The 16565-nt window shown below is 33.2% G+C and overlaps 1 protein-coding gene and 1 pseudogene across 1 annotated transcript; one reads left to right on the forward strand and one right to left on the reverse strand.

Annotated features, from left to right (window-relative positions):
- The first annotated feature begins 8187 nt into the window (after nt 1-8187).
- On the forward strand, nt 8188-12359 carry LOC127074639 (probable ubiquitin-conjugating enzyme E2 16; annotated as a pseudogene).
- A 425-nt stretch (nt 12360-12784) lies between these two features.
- Nucleotides 12785-15924, reverse strand: LOC127074638 (aldehyde dehydrogenase family 3 member F1). The gene is made up of 10 exons (XM_051015972.1): nt 15501-15924; nt 15350-15418; nt 15166-15262; nt 14881-15087; nt 14461-14585; nt 14227-14331; nt 13972-14144; nt 13587-13677; nt 13351-13500; nt 12785-13225 (listed from the first exon to the last, which is right to left on the reverse strand). Exons 1-10 carry the CDS (start codon nt 15762-15764, stop codon nt 12983-12985), a joined length of 1524 nt encoding a protein of 507 aa, XP_050871929.1. The 5' UTR covers nt 15765-15924; the 3' UTR covers nt 12785-12982.
- Nucleotides 15925-16565: the final 641 nt, after the last annotated feature.

Here is a 16565-nt window from a genome sequence, read left to right on the forward strand (position 1 = left end):
AGCGCGCTGCAGGGATGGTAATTATAATGGATGCGTGAGATTAAAACATTTCAACTGAATCATGTGGTTGGAGACGTGCCAACACATGACCGGAGCTGTAACTTCGGTCTTCTTCTCCGGTGGACCTCACCGGACTGGTCCACCTTCAACCATCACCAAAATAAAAAAGGAGGACATGATCTGAAAGAAAAAATGGCGTAGAGCACAAATCTGACCTCAATTTTAACAAACTCCACATATATAGAAAGATAAGAGGAGTTGAATTTTGAGGTGTGTCAACTGAGTTGCTTCGATTTGACCTCTAAGCAACTCAATCTTCTTGCATACATTGGTAGGACTTCAGACAAAAAGATCCAAGAGAATTGAGTAGAATTGAGTGAGAATCGAAGAGATAAAGTTTTCTGAAAATTACCTTCAATGCTATGCAGTTCTTGATGTTGCTTGCTCTAAACACGATCTGATCACACTTGAGAAGCTAGCAGGAAGTGATTAGAGAGGTTGCAAGGCTTTGGATCCTGAAGTTCTTGAATCTCCAACAGTTGAGATTCAAACTCAAATTTCAAATTGAAATTTCTCAGGTTTTCCTTTTGACTGAGAGGGTTTCAATGGGGGGAAAAGCTGGCACGCAAAGTGTTCTTCAAATGAGCATAGAGGTCATGTATTTATAGCATGAATGAATGATATTTGCACACTTCAGAAATCTGTCCAAAATTAGCAATGTTGATGGCACGAGTGCATGGGCATGTATATGCCCATGATGCAATGCAAAAAGGTCCAAACTGATTATAATTGAGGTCTGAATGAAGCTTGAATGGCAAGGCATTGTGAACTGAAATTTGTGCAAATGATTCTTTCCAATGATGCAGCCCTGTTAAAGCCATGTGCACACCTAGCAAACCTCATCCAAAATGCATGAACTTGGGTTATTTGGAAAGCTTGGATCAAGGGTAACAAGTTTGATGTTCAACACTTTTTCATTTGGAGCTTGGAACATGGAGAATTTTGAGGTGGAAGTTTGGAAATTTGAACATGTTGAAAATGTTTCTAAGTGTCAAGCCATATATCTCAATATTCCATCTTACTTAACTTTTTATGTGAGCTCCAAATGAGAAAAGTATTCATAAAAGTTGTATCTATTTCAAAGACCTTCAAAATGGTCACCAATTTCATGTCATTTGGATTTGGAATGATAGAGTTATGCATTTTTGAAGTTTGGAAAAATCACTTGTTCAATGGTATAGGTCAAAAATGATCTATAATGTAATCTCATATCACATTCTCATAAAAGTTGAATTAGCTCTCACTCCAAACATCAAAGTTTAAGTAGACATCTTGAATTTGATTTTAAACTTGGAAATCTTTCATCTCATAAAAATTGAGCAAGTTATGACCTTGGGAAGTTGACTTTCAAATTAGGGTTTAGATAAAATGACCTATAATGTTTCAACATAGAAAATAATTTTCCATGCAAGACTAGCTATATTTATAAACATGAAAGTTGTTTGGAATGTCATTTAGAGTAACTTTGATCTTGGAATCATTTTCATATGGTGAAAATTGTAGGAGATAGGGTCTAGGGAGACCCAGTTTTGATCAGATGAATTCATCTGGCCAACCACCATCAACCAACTTGCTAACCTTCAATTCTTTGGACTTTCTTGGCTCATGTTAGATCATATATGCATAATATTATGAATTTTAAAGTTTCCCTTTAGAAACTTGATCAATTGGTAAGATAGCTTGTTGGAGAAGTTACTCAAGATACCTAGTCAAACTAGGGTTTCTAAGGCAAATCACCCTCAAACTCTTGAAGAAAATTTGATCAATATAACATTTAGGAATCAATGGAACTCATATATGATGCTCATAACCATTATTGGATCAATTCAATGGTTGTGCTCTTTGTCATGAGGGTCTCAAACCCTAGATATGAACTTGGTAGATCAATGGAGATCATTCCCTACCTACAAAAGAGTTAGGCAAATGCAAAGACATATTTTTGGTATTTTGGTTAGTAAAATGATAATATATAAGTATGATACAATCACATAGTGCTTGGTGATCTCTCCCAAAACAAACCCAATGCAAGAGGGGTAAGGAGGATGCCAAGGTATGATCCCAGTGCTAATGCATATGATGAAATTGCATGAGGGATCTTAGGATCAAAATTGGGGTCTTACAAAACTCTCCAAGAAAGGTGGCTTTAAAGTCAAGAAAGAATTCAAGAATAAAAAGGCGTATGTTGCATGGGAAGATAATGAGATAAGTTCTTCATCTGGATTGGAAAGCGAAGAATGTGCAAATTTAGCATTAATGACTTCACACCATTTCGATGATGAAGAAGATGAGGTATGCTTGAAAACCACATCAAATATTTGATATCTCGATAGTGGTTGTTCCAAGCATATGACGGGAGACATTAATAAATTTTCAAATCTAGCATTAAAGGCAAAGGGTCATGTCACTTATGGTGATAACAACAAAGGAAGAATTCTTGGTATAAGCAAATTTAGTTCACCACCTTTTACATGCATTGAAGATGTTCTTTATATTGAAGGACTAAAGTATAATCTTCTAAGTACTAGTCAACTTTGTGACAAAGGCTTCAAGATAAGATTCAACAAGGATGAATGCTTGATTGAAGATGAAGTCTCACATTAGGTAAAACTCAAAGGGAAAATAATTAATAACATATTCATGATTTCCCTTGATGATTTTTCTTTAAAGGTAAAGTGTCTCATGGTGAACAACAATGATTCATGGATATGGCGTAAAAGAGTTGCTCATATCCATATGGAACATCTAAACAAACTAATCAAGCATGATCTTGTTATTGGATTGCCTAAGATAAAGTTTGTCAAAAATAGACTATGTGATGCATGTCAAAAGGGAAAACAAACCAAATCAACTTTCAAACCTAAGAATATGGTGTCCACTTCAAGGCCACTACAATTGTTGCACATGAATTTATTTGGTCCATCAAGAACAATAAGTTTCGCAGGTAATGTATATGCATTGGTTATTGTTAATGATTTCTCTAGATTTTCTTGGACATTCTTTTTAGTGCAGAAAAGTGATGCATTCAAGAAATATGCAAAGCAAATTCAAAATGAGAAGTCACTAAAAATTGTCTCCATAAGAAACGATCATGGTGGAGAATTTCAAAATACTCCTTTCGAAGAATTTTGGGAAGAACATGGAATCTTTCATAACTTCTCGACACCAAGAACTCCTCAACAAAATGGAGTGGTGGAGAGAAAGAATAGGTAACTTGTGGATACTCACAACCAACTGACCGATATCTTCACAAAGCCTTTGGCACGAAAACCATTCTACAAAATTCGGAGAGAATTGGGAATTTTGGATGAAAAAGACATATGATGAACGGTACACAAATTTACTCATATTTTCACAATTTCATTTGTGTAAATCCTTATATGATATATATTTTTATTTATATTATATGATTATATGATGCTTATATATGTCTTCTATATGTTAAATGTGTGTATTGGTCCCTAAATATGTGCATATGTGAGTTGCAAAGCCACTGCTTTAAACATTTTTTAAAAAAATTCCTTCATGTAACCGGTTACATGGTTCAGGTAACCGATTACATCGTTGAAAAATCACTTCCTGGTTACATTTTTGGCTTCTACGCATGGATGTAACCAGTTACATCCTTCAGGTAACCAGTTACATCACTGTTACTTCTCAAAATTAATTTTTGTGTTTATTTTACATTGCTATTCTTTTCCCCGTCCTTGTTGATAATAACAAAGGGGGAGAAGAGCATGTCTTTGTGTTTGCTTTTGTCCAAAATTGTGCAGCAAATAAATATTTGTTCAACTCTCGTCATGGTTCAAGAAGAACATTGATTAAAAGGGAGTTATCAACATAGGGGGAGCATGCACTTTAGGACAAGTCAAGAAATCTAAAGATACTCACACACCTCAATATTCAATGGTTGTCATCATAAAAAAGGGGGAGAATGTGAAGTCAAGCCCCTCTAAATATATGTTTTGATGAAGTCAACTAATATGCATGTGTATCAAGAAAGGATGGGCAAAAGATCAAGAAGGATATGAATCAACATTACTACTTCATGAAGATTAGCTTTGTTTGATTGATTTTCAAATTTTATTGGTACAAGTTTCAACTCAAGCCTTGATATATTTTAAATGCTCAAAATTATCTACATTTTCATACATATGCATAACAATCATTTTATCACATTGCCATTGGTTTAAAACAAGTTTAAACAATTATTTTTCACTATTTGCTTCAATGTAATCGGTTACATGAGCAAGGTAACCGGTTACATGAACTTTGGCAAAACTGGATTTTAACGTTTTTTGCCAAATTTTCAGTGAGGTAACCGGTTACATCACTGAGGTAACCAGTTACATGAACATATTTTTTGAAAATTTTTAACGTTACAGCGAGGTAATCGGTTACATCGTTGAACCAGTGCCTTTTTCAGTGCAAAACTTTTTTAAACGTTTTCAACTTTTACACCATTAAACCATTGCATTATTTGATTAATTCCTACTCTTTCAAAAGGGTGTAATGCTCCTATAAATACCATTATCCTTCAGATTTCAAATCACCTCTTTCATTTTCAATTTCAAATATCTCAATTTTTAAACAAGTGTTTTGACATTAAAATTTTCATTGAGATTTTTCTGCACACTTTATCAAATCTATCCAGAAAAGTTTTAGCATTATTCATATACTTTTGAGCACTTGTATATCTTGGTAAATTACTTACTTGAAAGAGAAGATCAATCATAATGATTTATATATATTCAAATACTTTCTTACCTCAATATTGTTTTCCAGATTTGGTTGTATATCCTTGATGTCCAGGATTGTTGGAAGCAAGAGAGTCATTAAGAGAGGATTGTTCTCTTAGTAGACTTAGTGAAAAAAATCCAAGAGGATTATTCTTGATGGTTTGTTAGAGTCGTGTAAAAGTCCTAACAATAGTAAAATCTCTTTCATGTTGAAAGGGGACTGAAGTACTCTCGATCTGTGAGAGGAACCTGAATATCTCTCTGTGTTCTTTATCTTTTCAGCATTTACTGTATTCATCATATAGTAATCTCTAAGGAAAGATTCTTAAAACAAGTCAAAATCGGAAAAACTTTCATAGTACCTAATTCACCCCCCTCTTAGGTGCACACTCAACTTACACCTTTTGCTTCATACTTGTTTACATATATATACTTGATACATGCATCATTTCTAGCAAGGTTTCTAAAGAGTAAAGCCTATACGAAATCAGGATTTCAAAGAATTCTCATCATCTTCAACCTTATTCTATGCATACACACAATCAAACTACAATAATCATTTTTTGATTATGTGTCATATAAAATCAGGGTTGATAACGTCCGATTTAGGTTGATTGTACTGTAAATTGAGTTGAGATATTTGAGGGTTTTAAATCAGAAAACCAAGTTGGGGTTTTCTTCAAGACCGTTTAATGTTTGAAGGTTTTGGACAAGATTATATAATCCAGATCCAATCGAGTGAAGTCTTTGAAGAACGGGAGGTTCTTGCAAATGAGTAATGTGAGATGATGGATTGAATTGGTAAATCTTGGGTTTCAACAATTACGCGTTTTGGATTCGGTCGAGTGAAAGCTTTGAAAAGAGGTTTCTTGCAAAGAAATAGCATGAGACGATAAATCAGAGTGACATCTTTGGGTTACTTGATCAAGCTTTGATCAAGGGAAGAGAAGGTGTCAGAATCAACATCAAACTTAGGGTTTATAGGTTTGGATTGTTACATCTCTCCTGTATACATACTTTTGCAAAGTAAGGTTAATTTCATTATCTCGATTCGAGTTCAAATTGAGGAAAGACGTACCTATATCGAAGTCGATTAGGGAACTGCCTAAGTAAATCCTTGTGTATTCTCTCTATTTTATTTTTGTTTTGCAAATTGTTGATTTCATCGATCATACGATCAATTCGTTTGGATAATATTTTTGACCATGTGTTTGAAATTGGCGTTGTTGAATTGATCACAACCCTTCAGATTGTGATTGGATTTTAAGATCAACAATACCATATACATTTCCAAACAATATCTATTATACACTAGGTGTTCGACATGATGAGTGTAAAAACCCAATAAACATGTTTCAAGGATATAAAACAAATTGAAATAACAAGCACTATTAATCGGCGAAGTTATGTTAACATGTTTAAAACCAAAGTGAAATAAAAATATATGAAGTTGTAATTCAAATCATGAGTGAAAAAAACAAAGAAACTTGTTTGAAGGACCTAAAACCACATTGAAAGAGTTAGAAAATCAAAGTTAACATGTATAAAAGATCCATTACATGTTAACATATATAAAACTAAAATGTTAGAAAAAATATGAATCTGTGGTTCAAACCATGAGTGTAAGCAAAAATGAAACATGTTGTAATGATCTAAAACAATATTGAAAGAGTTACCATTGTTAATAGTCAATAGAAAAGAGTCATTATTCAAACTAGAAAGATATATAAACGAAGCTGTTATTGTTACCATGACTATAAAAAGCAAATAAACATGTTAAAAATAATGAAACCATGAGTGTAAAAACATATTGAACAAATTTAGCATTGTTAACAAGTTTTATAAAAGAGTAAAAACATGTTAGAAACAATTGTCTTAAAACTTTTTGAAAACATGGTAAGTTGTATAAAAGCAAAGTGAAAGAAAATGTATTGTTAGAAACATTTTTTATGAACACTTGTTAACCTTTATCCAACCATACCTTTATGCAATAATGTTCTCAAAAGAAAGCTTAAAGTGAGCAAGAGTAAATTATTACATGAAGATCTGTAAAAGACAAAAAAAAGATGTGTTTGAAAAATAAAGTGTAAAAAACCATATAAATTGTGAAACATTTTGAATCTGTCTTCCATTTTAAAAGACATGATAAAACCTGTTAACATTGTCAAAAACATAGATAAGATTATCTTTCAAAATTGACTATTACCATTTTTAGGAGATAATCATACAACGATATTCATGAAGAACAACAAAACCGTTGAAAGAGAGAAAAAAATCTACAAAATTGAGTATAACGATTTCTTAATATACAAATTCAACTCTTTTAAACTAAAGCAACATACCTTGAGAATCTCCTTAACGTTGTTGCAAAAATGTAAACTGAAAGCAAAAGGAAGAACCATCAGATATTTAGTAGTTGAAACAGAAAAACGAATATCAAAATGAAAACAAGAAATGAATATTGATGTGCTTTAGTATTCGGAAGTAAAAAACAGGAAAACAAAGAAGAATAAATACTTTAGTATCTATGACAAAGTAAATGAAAGCGAAGAAGAAGCTATGTTTTAGTATCTATGAAAAAAAAAGGAAAACGAAAAAGAAATTAGATTTTAGTATCCATGAAAAACGAAAAAAAGAGTTCTTTTATTTAATCTTGTTTCTTGTTTCGTAGGTGTTTCAGAGAAAGAAAAATAAAAGAATGAAGAGAAAAAATAAGTATTTTTTTAATAAGCCAAATTAATTATTAAATAGAACACAAGTAGTGCTAATGAAATACATCTGATCCAAAACACCAATAACAAACTACATAATTACACAAGAAATCAAACTATAGGTAATATTTACTGTGTTGTTCCAATAACACAAAAGCACCTAAAACCTGATGAGAATATTTGTCATCCACTTGTCTGTCAATTACTTAAAAAGAATATGATAAAGTTACACATAAAAAATATTTTTTTTTATATTGAAGGGTAAAATAGTGAACATGTATGTTTTAATGGTAGATATATATAATTGATATAAAATATTTGTACATGCTTGTGAATAATTCTTCAATATTAAATAAAATTCATACATAGATATAATAAAATATACATTCTTTATTGAGTGAATAATTCTTCAATATTAAATAAAATTCATACAGATATAATAAGTATACATTCTTGATTCAATGTATTTTATCTAAAATCTATAAATAATTAAAATATTTAATTAGTATTTTGTTAAAAATATATTTAAAATGTAAAATAATAAAATATAAAGAGCTATTTTTGAAATATTAATTGAAAATTAAATAAATTAAGATTCAAATAAATACTAGTATTTATTATTATTTTTGAAATAAATAAAAATTTGAAATTCGTTGAATAAAAGTATAATAAAAAATTGTAGAAAAGATATAATTAAAAAAAGAAAGGGGTAAAGACGCAGTAAAGCATAGTTGCAGTTACTTTCTCTTCCGTCCAAATCGAATGCTGCTTCTCTGAAACCATGACTAGCTCTTCAACTTCCTCTCGCAAGGTTTGCTCCTTTTTCATTCCAATTTTCCAATTCATTTTTTTCCTTTTTTTTGATTATTTTTTTTGTGTGAATTCATGTTGTTCAGAATCTCAGTAAGATTGCCTGCAATAGGCTTCAGAAAGAACTCACCGAGTGGCAGGCTAGTCCTCCTGCTGGTTTCAACTACAAAGTTAGTGATAATCTCCAAAGGTATTTATTTATCTAACTAATTAATGCATCACAATTTTTTATTTTGATTGATGTGTTACTTTGTTTTTGCCTAATTTTTGAAATTGGTGAAATGGGTTTTATGCTAATGGGTTTAGGTTTGTTTTCCCCTTTTCAAGTTTTGTTTTTTATTAGGTTTGTTGATGTTGTTGGTTTGATAAATTGGATGGTTTACGCACTTTCAGTTTAAATATGTGGTTGGTGAATGGTTATGAATATAAGACGGTGTCACTACTCATTAACCGTCCATCGAACGTATTTAACCTCAATTTTGAACTTCATTAAGCACAATTTGTATGATTAATCGATATATGTATGCACGTAAGTTTGAATTGAACGTATGACATTTGTGGTTAACAATACTCTAAATCGCAGTTAATTGTGTTCAATTACTTTGTTATATTCGTTAACCATTCACCGAACATGATTAACCACATATTTGAAATAGATAGGCTAACCATCGTGTGTTAAGAATATGGGATATGGCTTAACTTAACCCTACAAAATACAAATTCGGTTTGTAAGGTGAGGATTGTCTCCACTTATAAACACATGTTCAGGCTATACGTTGTCTGATGTGAGACTCTTAACACACTCCCTTACGCCCAGGATTTGACATCTAGAGAATGGAAATAAATGGCGGGTGACCTGATAGCGGAAACCTGATAGTAGGTGGTCCACCTGATTTTAAACGAGACTTTGATACAATGTTAAGAATGTGTGGTTTGACTTAACTCAATCCTACAAAACCGGCTTGTAGGGTGAGGCTTGCCTCCACTTATAAGCACATGTTTAGGCCATATATTGTCCGATGTGAGACTCTTAACATTGTGCGTCGAAATATTATTTCTCTTTTAATAATTGAAGGTTTGTTATTTTGGTTCTCAAAGGTGGGTTATTGAAGTAGTTGGTGCTCCTGGGACACTTTATGCTAATGAGACTTACAGGCTTCAGGTCGATTTCCCGGAGCATTACCCAATGGAAGCTCCACAGGTTGTTAATAAGCCGTTGGATTGATGTTTTTCTTTACGGTTTCACCATTTTTGTGGCTAGTTTTACTATGACTTTTGTTATGGATGGTTATTCACAGGTCATATTTATGAATCCGGCTCCAATGCATCCACATATCTATAGCAATGGGCATATTTGTTTAGGTATGCTATTTACTCTTTGTTTTAAGGGAGAACAATTCCTTAGAGATCAATCTTTCACAAATTTGTGTTTATTTCTGTCATTGTAAATATCATTAAACTTAATACGATCCCAAATATAGTTTTATGCATATAAAGAAAGAGATAGACACAAAACTTTGGCAAGGTACTGTGAAAATTTTAACATTTACTCAAATTCATAAGATATTCCCATGTTTTTTATTACCTTTTGTATATTGTGTTTTTTGAGAGTTTTCTAGCACAACTTTCAATGCGTTTTTTTTTGTGTTAGTGTTTAATGGCTTGTCTGTATCATCTTTTCTGCCACTTTTTTTTACTGTTATTATCTGGTGAATGTTTCTTCATTGCCCCCAGCTTCCTTTTAAGTCATCACATCACATTCAGGTTTATTATTTGTTGCTAAAATTTTGTTAGAAAAAGCATGTAAATTGACTTTGAATATAAAGGTATTGCTCAAACTAAAGGGAAAATATTACTGCACATCTATGAGACTGACAATGTTGTATAGGATAAGTGTTGAGCAATGGGCAGCGAAGGCCAACACGAGAGTAAATTCAGTGTAGCGGAGATGAAAAAGTTGTGCTAGATAAATGAAAATACTAGACTTGACAATGTTGTATAGGATAAAGTGTTGAGCAATGGGCAGTGAAGGCCAACACGAGAGTAAACTCAGTGTAGTGGAAATGAAAATGTTGTGCTGGATAAATGAAAATACTAGACTAGGTCGGATTAAGAATGAGAGCATTAGAGGGAGGGTTGTGGTAGCACCTATTGTAAAAAACTATTGTTTAATATCGACTTAGGTGGTTTGGGCATGTGTGAAGGAGACTTGTAGATTTCATAGTAAGGAAAATATATCAAATGGAAGATAGCTCAATTGCTAAAGTCAAAGTAAGCCCAAGAAAAGCTATAGATGAAACTATTAAGAAAGAGAGGCCAATTATTTGAATAAAAGTATGATTTCTGATAGAATATAATGCTTTGCATTGATCCACGTAGCTGAACCAACCTAGTGGGATAAGACTTGATTTTTGTTGAATATGTTGACACTGAATCTGAAGCGGAACTGAGTAGGAGATAGGAAAGGTCTGATAATATGATATGCACGAGGAGTAAATGAAAGCTTGCATGATGAGTCTCCCATAAGTTTTTCCTATGTTTCTATGCATGAAAGTCTTCTTTTCATTTTAGAAAATATTTAAACATTCTAAGTCATAAAATTGTCTCTGTAGCTACTAGGTCTAAATTTGGATAATCACCGTGCAGGAATGATAAACCCAACTTCCTAAACTACTTTCTTTTTCACGCACATATTTAGTTTCTGTATCTCAAGTAATGTTTTGATCAGCTGTGTGTATTACTCTTTACTCCCAGAAACCATAAAAACTTCTCTTGAGTTTTGGCCTGTAATTGCTTCTTTTGTTTTATCTGTTTCTTCCTATCTATTACTGGGAGGATTCATTGGGGGTTAATGCTTCAAAATGTTTAAGAAACTTTCTAATGAAATATGTATGCTTCTCTTAGAGTTATATGGCATGGCTTGTCAAGATTCATCTATAAACCCTTTTCTATTCTCTTGTTTGCTTATCAGACAAATGCTACTTGATTTTATGCAGAGTTTCTATCTGTTTTTCTCAATATTAAGTGAGATGGAATTAAGGGTGACAACAAAAAGTGGAAATGAAAGTAGAGAGTGCGCTGTTAGTGTTATTTCGATTGTTTATTTAAGCCATTCTCGTCTAGGTATTGATGAGTGGAATCAATCACTTTATATTTTTATGGTAGCATGGACAAAATATCTTGTTTTGAAAATAATTCTGTCAGGTTAATTGTGGGGGAGGAAGTTCAGAACCCGTAGCTTGTGTCTTTACTTGGTAGAAAATAGTTCAGCTTTAACCGTTTTGTTTTGTAATTTAATGATGGGATATTTACCTTTGTCATAATAGATAAATTTCTCATTTTGTGCGAGTAAATCACTGAAGTTTCATTTCTTTTTGTATAATATACGAGAAGGCAGGCTAAAATAAAAACATGATTGATTAGGGTCTGCTTTTTGGTTTTGAGCTGACATTTGATATGCTTTATGAAATTATGCAGATATATTGTATGATTCATGGTCCCCTGCTATGACTGTTAGTTCTGTATGCATCAGCATTCTCTCAATGCTTTCAAGCTCAACTGTGAAGGTGTGAATCTAATGTCCATATAACGTGTTCGTTTGTTTTTCCGGATGATTTCAGTACACAAACACACACGCACACGTAACCATGTGTGTGCATCTTTTGGTGATATATCATCCGTTGGTTTTCTATATCAATTTACTTAACAATTGTCTTGATCTCTTCTACAGCAACGCCCTGAAGATAATGACCGCTATGTAAAGAACTGTAGAAATGGAAGATCTCCCAAGGAGACAAGGTGGTGGTTCCATGATGATAAAGTATAATAACTGGTAATAAATTCACAAAATTAGAATAGAGGATTATCCTTCCAAAAGGGAAAAATATGAAGTGGAGAAAGGCATTTTGAGAAACTAGGATGCCTTTAAACGCGTAACTCTCCTGTAAATTGGAATTACCTCTCATTTGATAATATGAGGAAACAAACTCGGATTATTGTTTGTGTTTAACTTGCATGTCTGATAAATGGTCCTTTTTATTGATTTTCTTTCTAATGATTTTATGTCATGCCTTTTTACTGTTTCCTACTCTAAGTAGTGGTGTGCTAAAGAAGTGATTTTTACACCCTTTGTCGCATGGACGATGTAACAGAATGGTCCGTTCGTGTTCGTGTTAGTATTAGTACTCTAGGTGAAGGGGTAATATGCATGTAGGTGAGTTATCAAATATATTATTTATTAGCAAGTAGTGCATAGATACACAAGGAACAAATTGTTAAACTCTTTTTCTCCACCACCCCCTTAATCCCCCAACCCCCTACTCAATTAAACCCACCGCGCTGAATCTGATGTTTCTTATACAAGAAAAATTAGCATATAGCCAAAACAAACCTTAATTTAGGGTGAGAGAGTTCAAAGATTAAGATGCTATATGGTAACACAATAGAAAAACAAAGAGACACATAGAATTAACATAATCCACCATAACTATGGTTAAAAGAATAATCAATCACAGGTAGATATTTGTAACTTAAGCAAATAAAATGATAGCATGTTTGGAATTGCGGTAAAAGACGTCTAAGCACACGGTGGTAGCTCTGAAGCTACTACTTGAAGCTTTTCAACATATATTTGAGATAGAGAAGCATTGTGATTGAAGAATTGTTCTAGTTCTGTTTTCTCAAGCCCAACATGTGTAGTGCTAGTCCAAAGTAGTTGAACCTGTATGCCAGTCTGATAAATTCTAGCTTAAATTTATTCCATGGAGGATACCTTGGCTCAATTTCAAGGCAAAGGTATCTATGCATTACAGCTTTTTCATGGCTGAATGTGTCAAAGGAGAATTTCCCATGGTACCTACCAATACCACTCTGTCCAACACCTCCAAATGGTAGTGTATCACATAAAAACTGCACATACAATAAAATGACACTATTTTAGAATGGAGAGAGAGAGAGAGAATATTATATAGACATCTTTTACATTAATCTCTGCTTCATAAAATGAAAATTAAGTGAGGTAAGAGAAACATTACTTGAACCAGTGTGTCATTAAATATGACACTTCCTGAGGATGTTTCTGATACAATCTTTCTCTTGAAAGTTTCATCTTTGGTGAATGCATAAATGGCAAGAGGTTTTGGTTTTGAGTTTATAAATTCAATACTTTCCTGAATTTTATTCACCTGTAATAATGACAAGTTAAGAGTCCATAAAGTTGTTACATTATGTGTGAGAATTGAGAATATGAGTATGGATTGCTGATTCTCACTGTGATCACTGGAAGAAATGGACCAAAGATTTCTTCTGTCATGATTTCAGCATCTAGTGGTGGATCTAACAAGATTGTTGGCTCAATAAACCTGACAAATTTGAAAGTAACTGATTATTTTAATTGCAAACTTGTCCATTTGATTTTGCTTTGTTTATCGTTTTATGGATGTCTATGTGCAAGTTTGGACTGATGGTGAATTGACAGAATTATGTTGTGTTATTGTGATTTTAGTAAATTTCACACTTTTAATCTTCAACAAAATCACAATATTACTGTGATTTCGTCAAACTCGCCGTAGATTTAAACACGCACTACGCGAAATAGTGGAAAAAGAAAACTAGTGGATAGAGATTATAGGAGGAGAGTCAGAGACTATCCTTACAGGTTTGCTTCATCAACTGAACCACCATGAACTATTGAAGCAGCAACAAGAGGGTCTTTAAGAAGATTGCACAATCTCTGAAAATGCTGTTTGTTTACTATTCTTGAGAGTACCTTTGACTCTACCATGTTATCACCATAAAATCTTCTCACAAACTTCTTCAATAGTTCTATCTAGAAGAAAACCAAAAAAAAAAGTTACCATTAGAATTAAGACTTCAGAGTAAAAACAGCTTATAATGTACAATGATTATACCAATTCAGACGAGTACTTCTCCTCAACAAGCACATAATCGATTCCTATACATGCTTGTCCACTACAGATTCCCCACTTTGCTCCTACTATTCTTTTTACTGCCATCTTGGTAAAAAAAAAAACTGAATTAAACCTTGAAATCAAAGTCTCAAATTACAGTCGATAAAACCACAATTGTGTTTGCACACGACAAAAATTTCTACGTTGCGACCGCAATACCGGCATGTGAGTTACCTTAAAATCTGAAGGATTGGAAAGGTGATCAAATATAGCAGGACATTTTCCACCTAGCTCTAGAGTCACCGGAGTTAAATTTCTTGCAGCAGAAGTCATAACTATGCTTGCCACTCGTGGACTTCCTGAAAATTTCATACACCATGTAGAAATAATTCTAGACAAAAAAGTTCAGTTTGTAAACTGAGATTATAAGCAAAATAAATCCATCAAACCATAAAGGAAATGAACTCGGATTGCCTTCTGTCATCAATCTCAAACACTCATGCATTCAGTATATTGATTGTCGATATATTGAAATCAGACGGTTCAAATTTTAACCGTAGGTTTAAACTGTCTAATACTATATGGACCGCATCAGTGTTTGAGACGGTTAACAATAGAAAATCCGAATTTGGTTGTTATTATGAAAAATTATACCAGTGAAGAATATTTTGTCAAATTTATGTAGCAGAAGCTTTTCACAGACATCTCCTCCACCCTCAACGACCTTGACGGCGTTACTGTCCAAGTAGCGAGGAAGAGTATTTGCAAGAAAAGAAGAGCATGCTGGAGCTTGCTCTGATGGTTTAATCAGAACAACATTTCCAGCAGATATTGCCCCAATTATTGGATCCAATGCCAACACTGCATACACTATATGTCAAAACACCAAAGTATGACAAGAATAATCAAAGCATTCTAGAAGAATATTCAACGACTCACCGATCGGAAAGTTCCAAGATGAAAAAATAAGAACCACACCAAGTGGTTCCGGCAACAACTCTCCTTTTGCAGGGAAGAAAAGAAGAGGCATGCTGCTCTGCAGTGCAGTATTAGCAGCACCAACATGGAAAATAAGTTAACACACATATAGAGTTATGCATCATGAGGAAATAGAAGAACCAACCTTTTTAGGAGCCATCCATTTTTCAACACTGTTCAAGGAGCTTTGTGCTGATTTTTCCACCCCTCCAATCTACAAAAGTAACCAACCTCTCAAGAACTCAGTAACACAGGTTTAAAGAAAATACATGCATGATAAAAATGAAGACGATAACCTCGTCGCGGTAAGCTTCAACAGGGTGCTTTCCAAGATCTTGGTAAAGAGCTTTAGATATAGCATCTTCATTTTCATGGACAAGGTTAAGTAAAGCTTGGAGCTGGTTTTTCCTCCATGCAACACTTTTTGTTTTTCCTGTTTTGAAGTATTGTCTCAACTCTCTTACTGTCTCTTCAACTTCCATGCCAATATTGTTCATTCTAGGATCGATGTGTTGATTTTTGTTGTTGTTATTTTCTACAACAGTGTCTACTAGTAGCATATGTTAGACACACAGTCTGTGGAACATGGATTTTTATGGTGGGTGATGGTCTCATAAATGCCAAGTTGGTTGAATCACCTAACACCAACACTTATTGGACAAAAGTTTTATTTTTCGGGTGTCCATTTGTAACTTTCCATTTCTCACTTCATTGCATTTATAGCTTTCTTCCTAATTAGGTTAGAAAGAAGTTAGTAACCATTAATACTAGATAAGCTGTATGGTTTAAAAAATGGACTGATGTAGCAACTCCAATAATTATAAGTGATGATAATCCATGTTGGTAAGTGACCTGTTTACAAACACTTATGAGTGTATAGTAGAGTAGGTGGGACTTAGTTTAAATTTTTGAATGAATATAGAAATATTTAAAAACTAGTGTTGAATGGCTTAATTTTATTACAAAATGGAAAATATTATGAAAATTAAGTGGGACCTACTTAAAACATAAAAATGAATGTTATAGAGAATTTTTTACAAAAATAATCCACTTTTTAAAGGAAATTCACAAAATACCCATAGTTTCAATTTTTTTTTCCAAACTATCCAACTTTTAGGAGGAGGTGCCAATTCAATTGGCGACTCCTCTTAAATACTTGAATGGAGGCGCCAATTGGATTGGCTAGGGCATGTGCCCTAGCCAATCCAATTGACGCCCATGTGTATTACTTGAGAGGAGGCGCCAACTAGATTGGCACCTCAGTGTAAAATGCAATTTTTTTTTTGTAAATGGTATACGTGATAGATAAATTTGAAATAGGACCAATTGATATTAATAAAGTTTTCCGTTTACACAAAAAA

Source organism: Lathyrus oleraceus, chromosome 4 (assembly GCF_024323335.1).
Source record: "Lathyrus oleraceus cultivar Zhongwan6 chromosome 4, CAAS_Psat_ZW6_1.0, whole genome shotgun sequence".
Classification (NCBI taxonomy): Eukaryota; Viridiplantae; Streptophyta; class Magnoliopsida; order Fabales; family Fabaceae; genus Lathyrus; species Lathyrus oleraceus.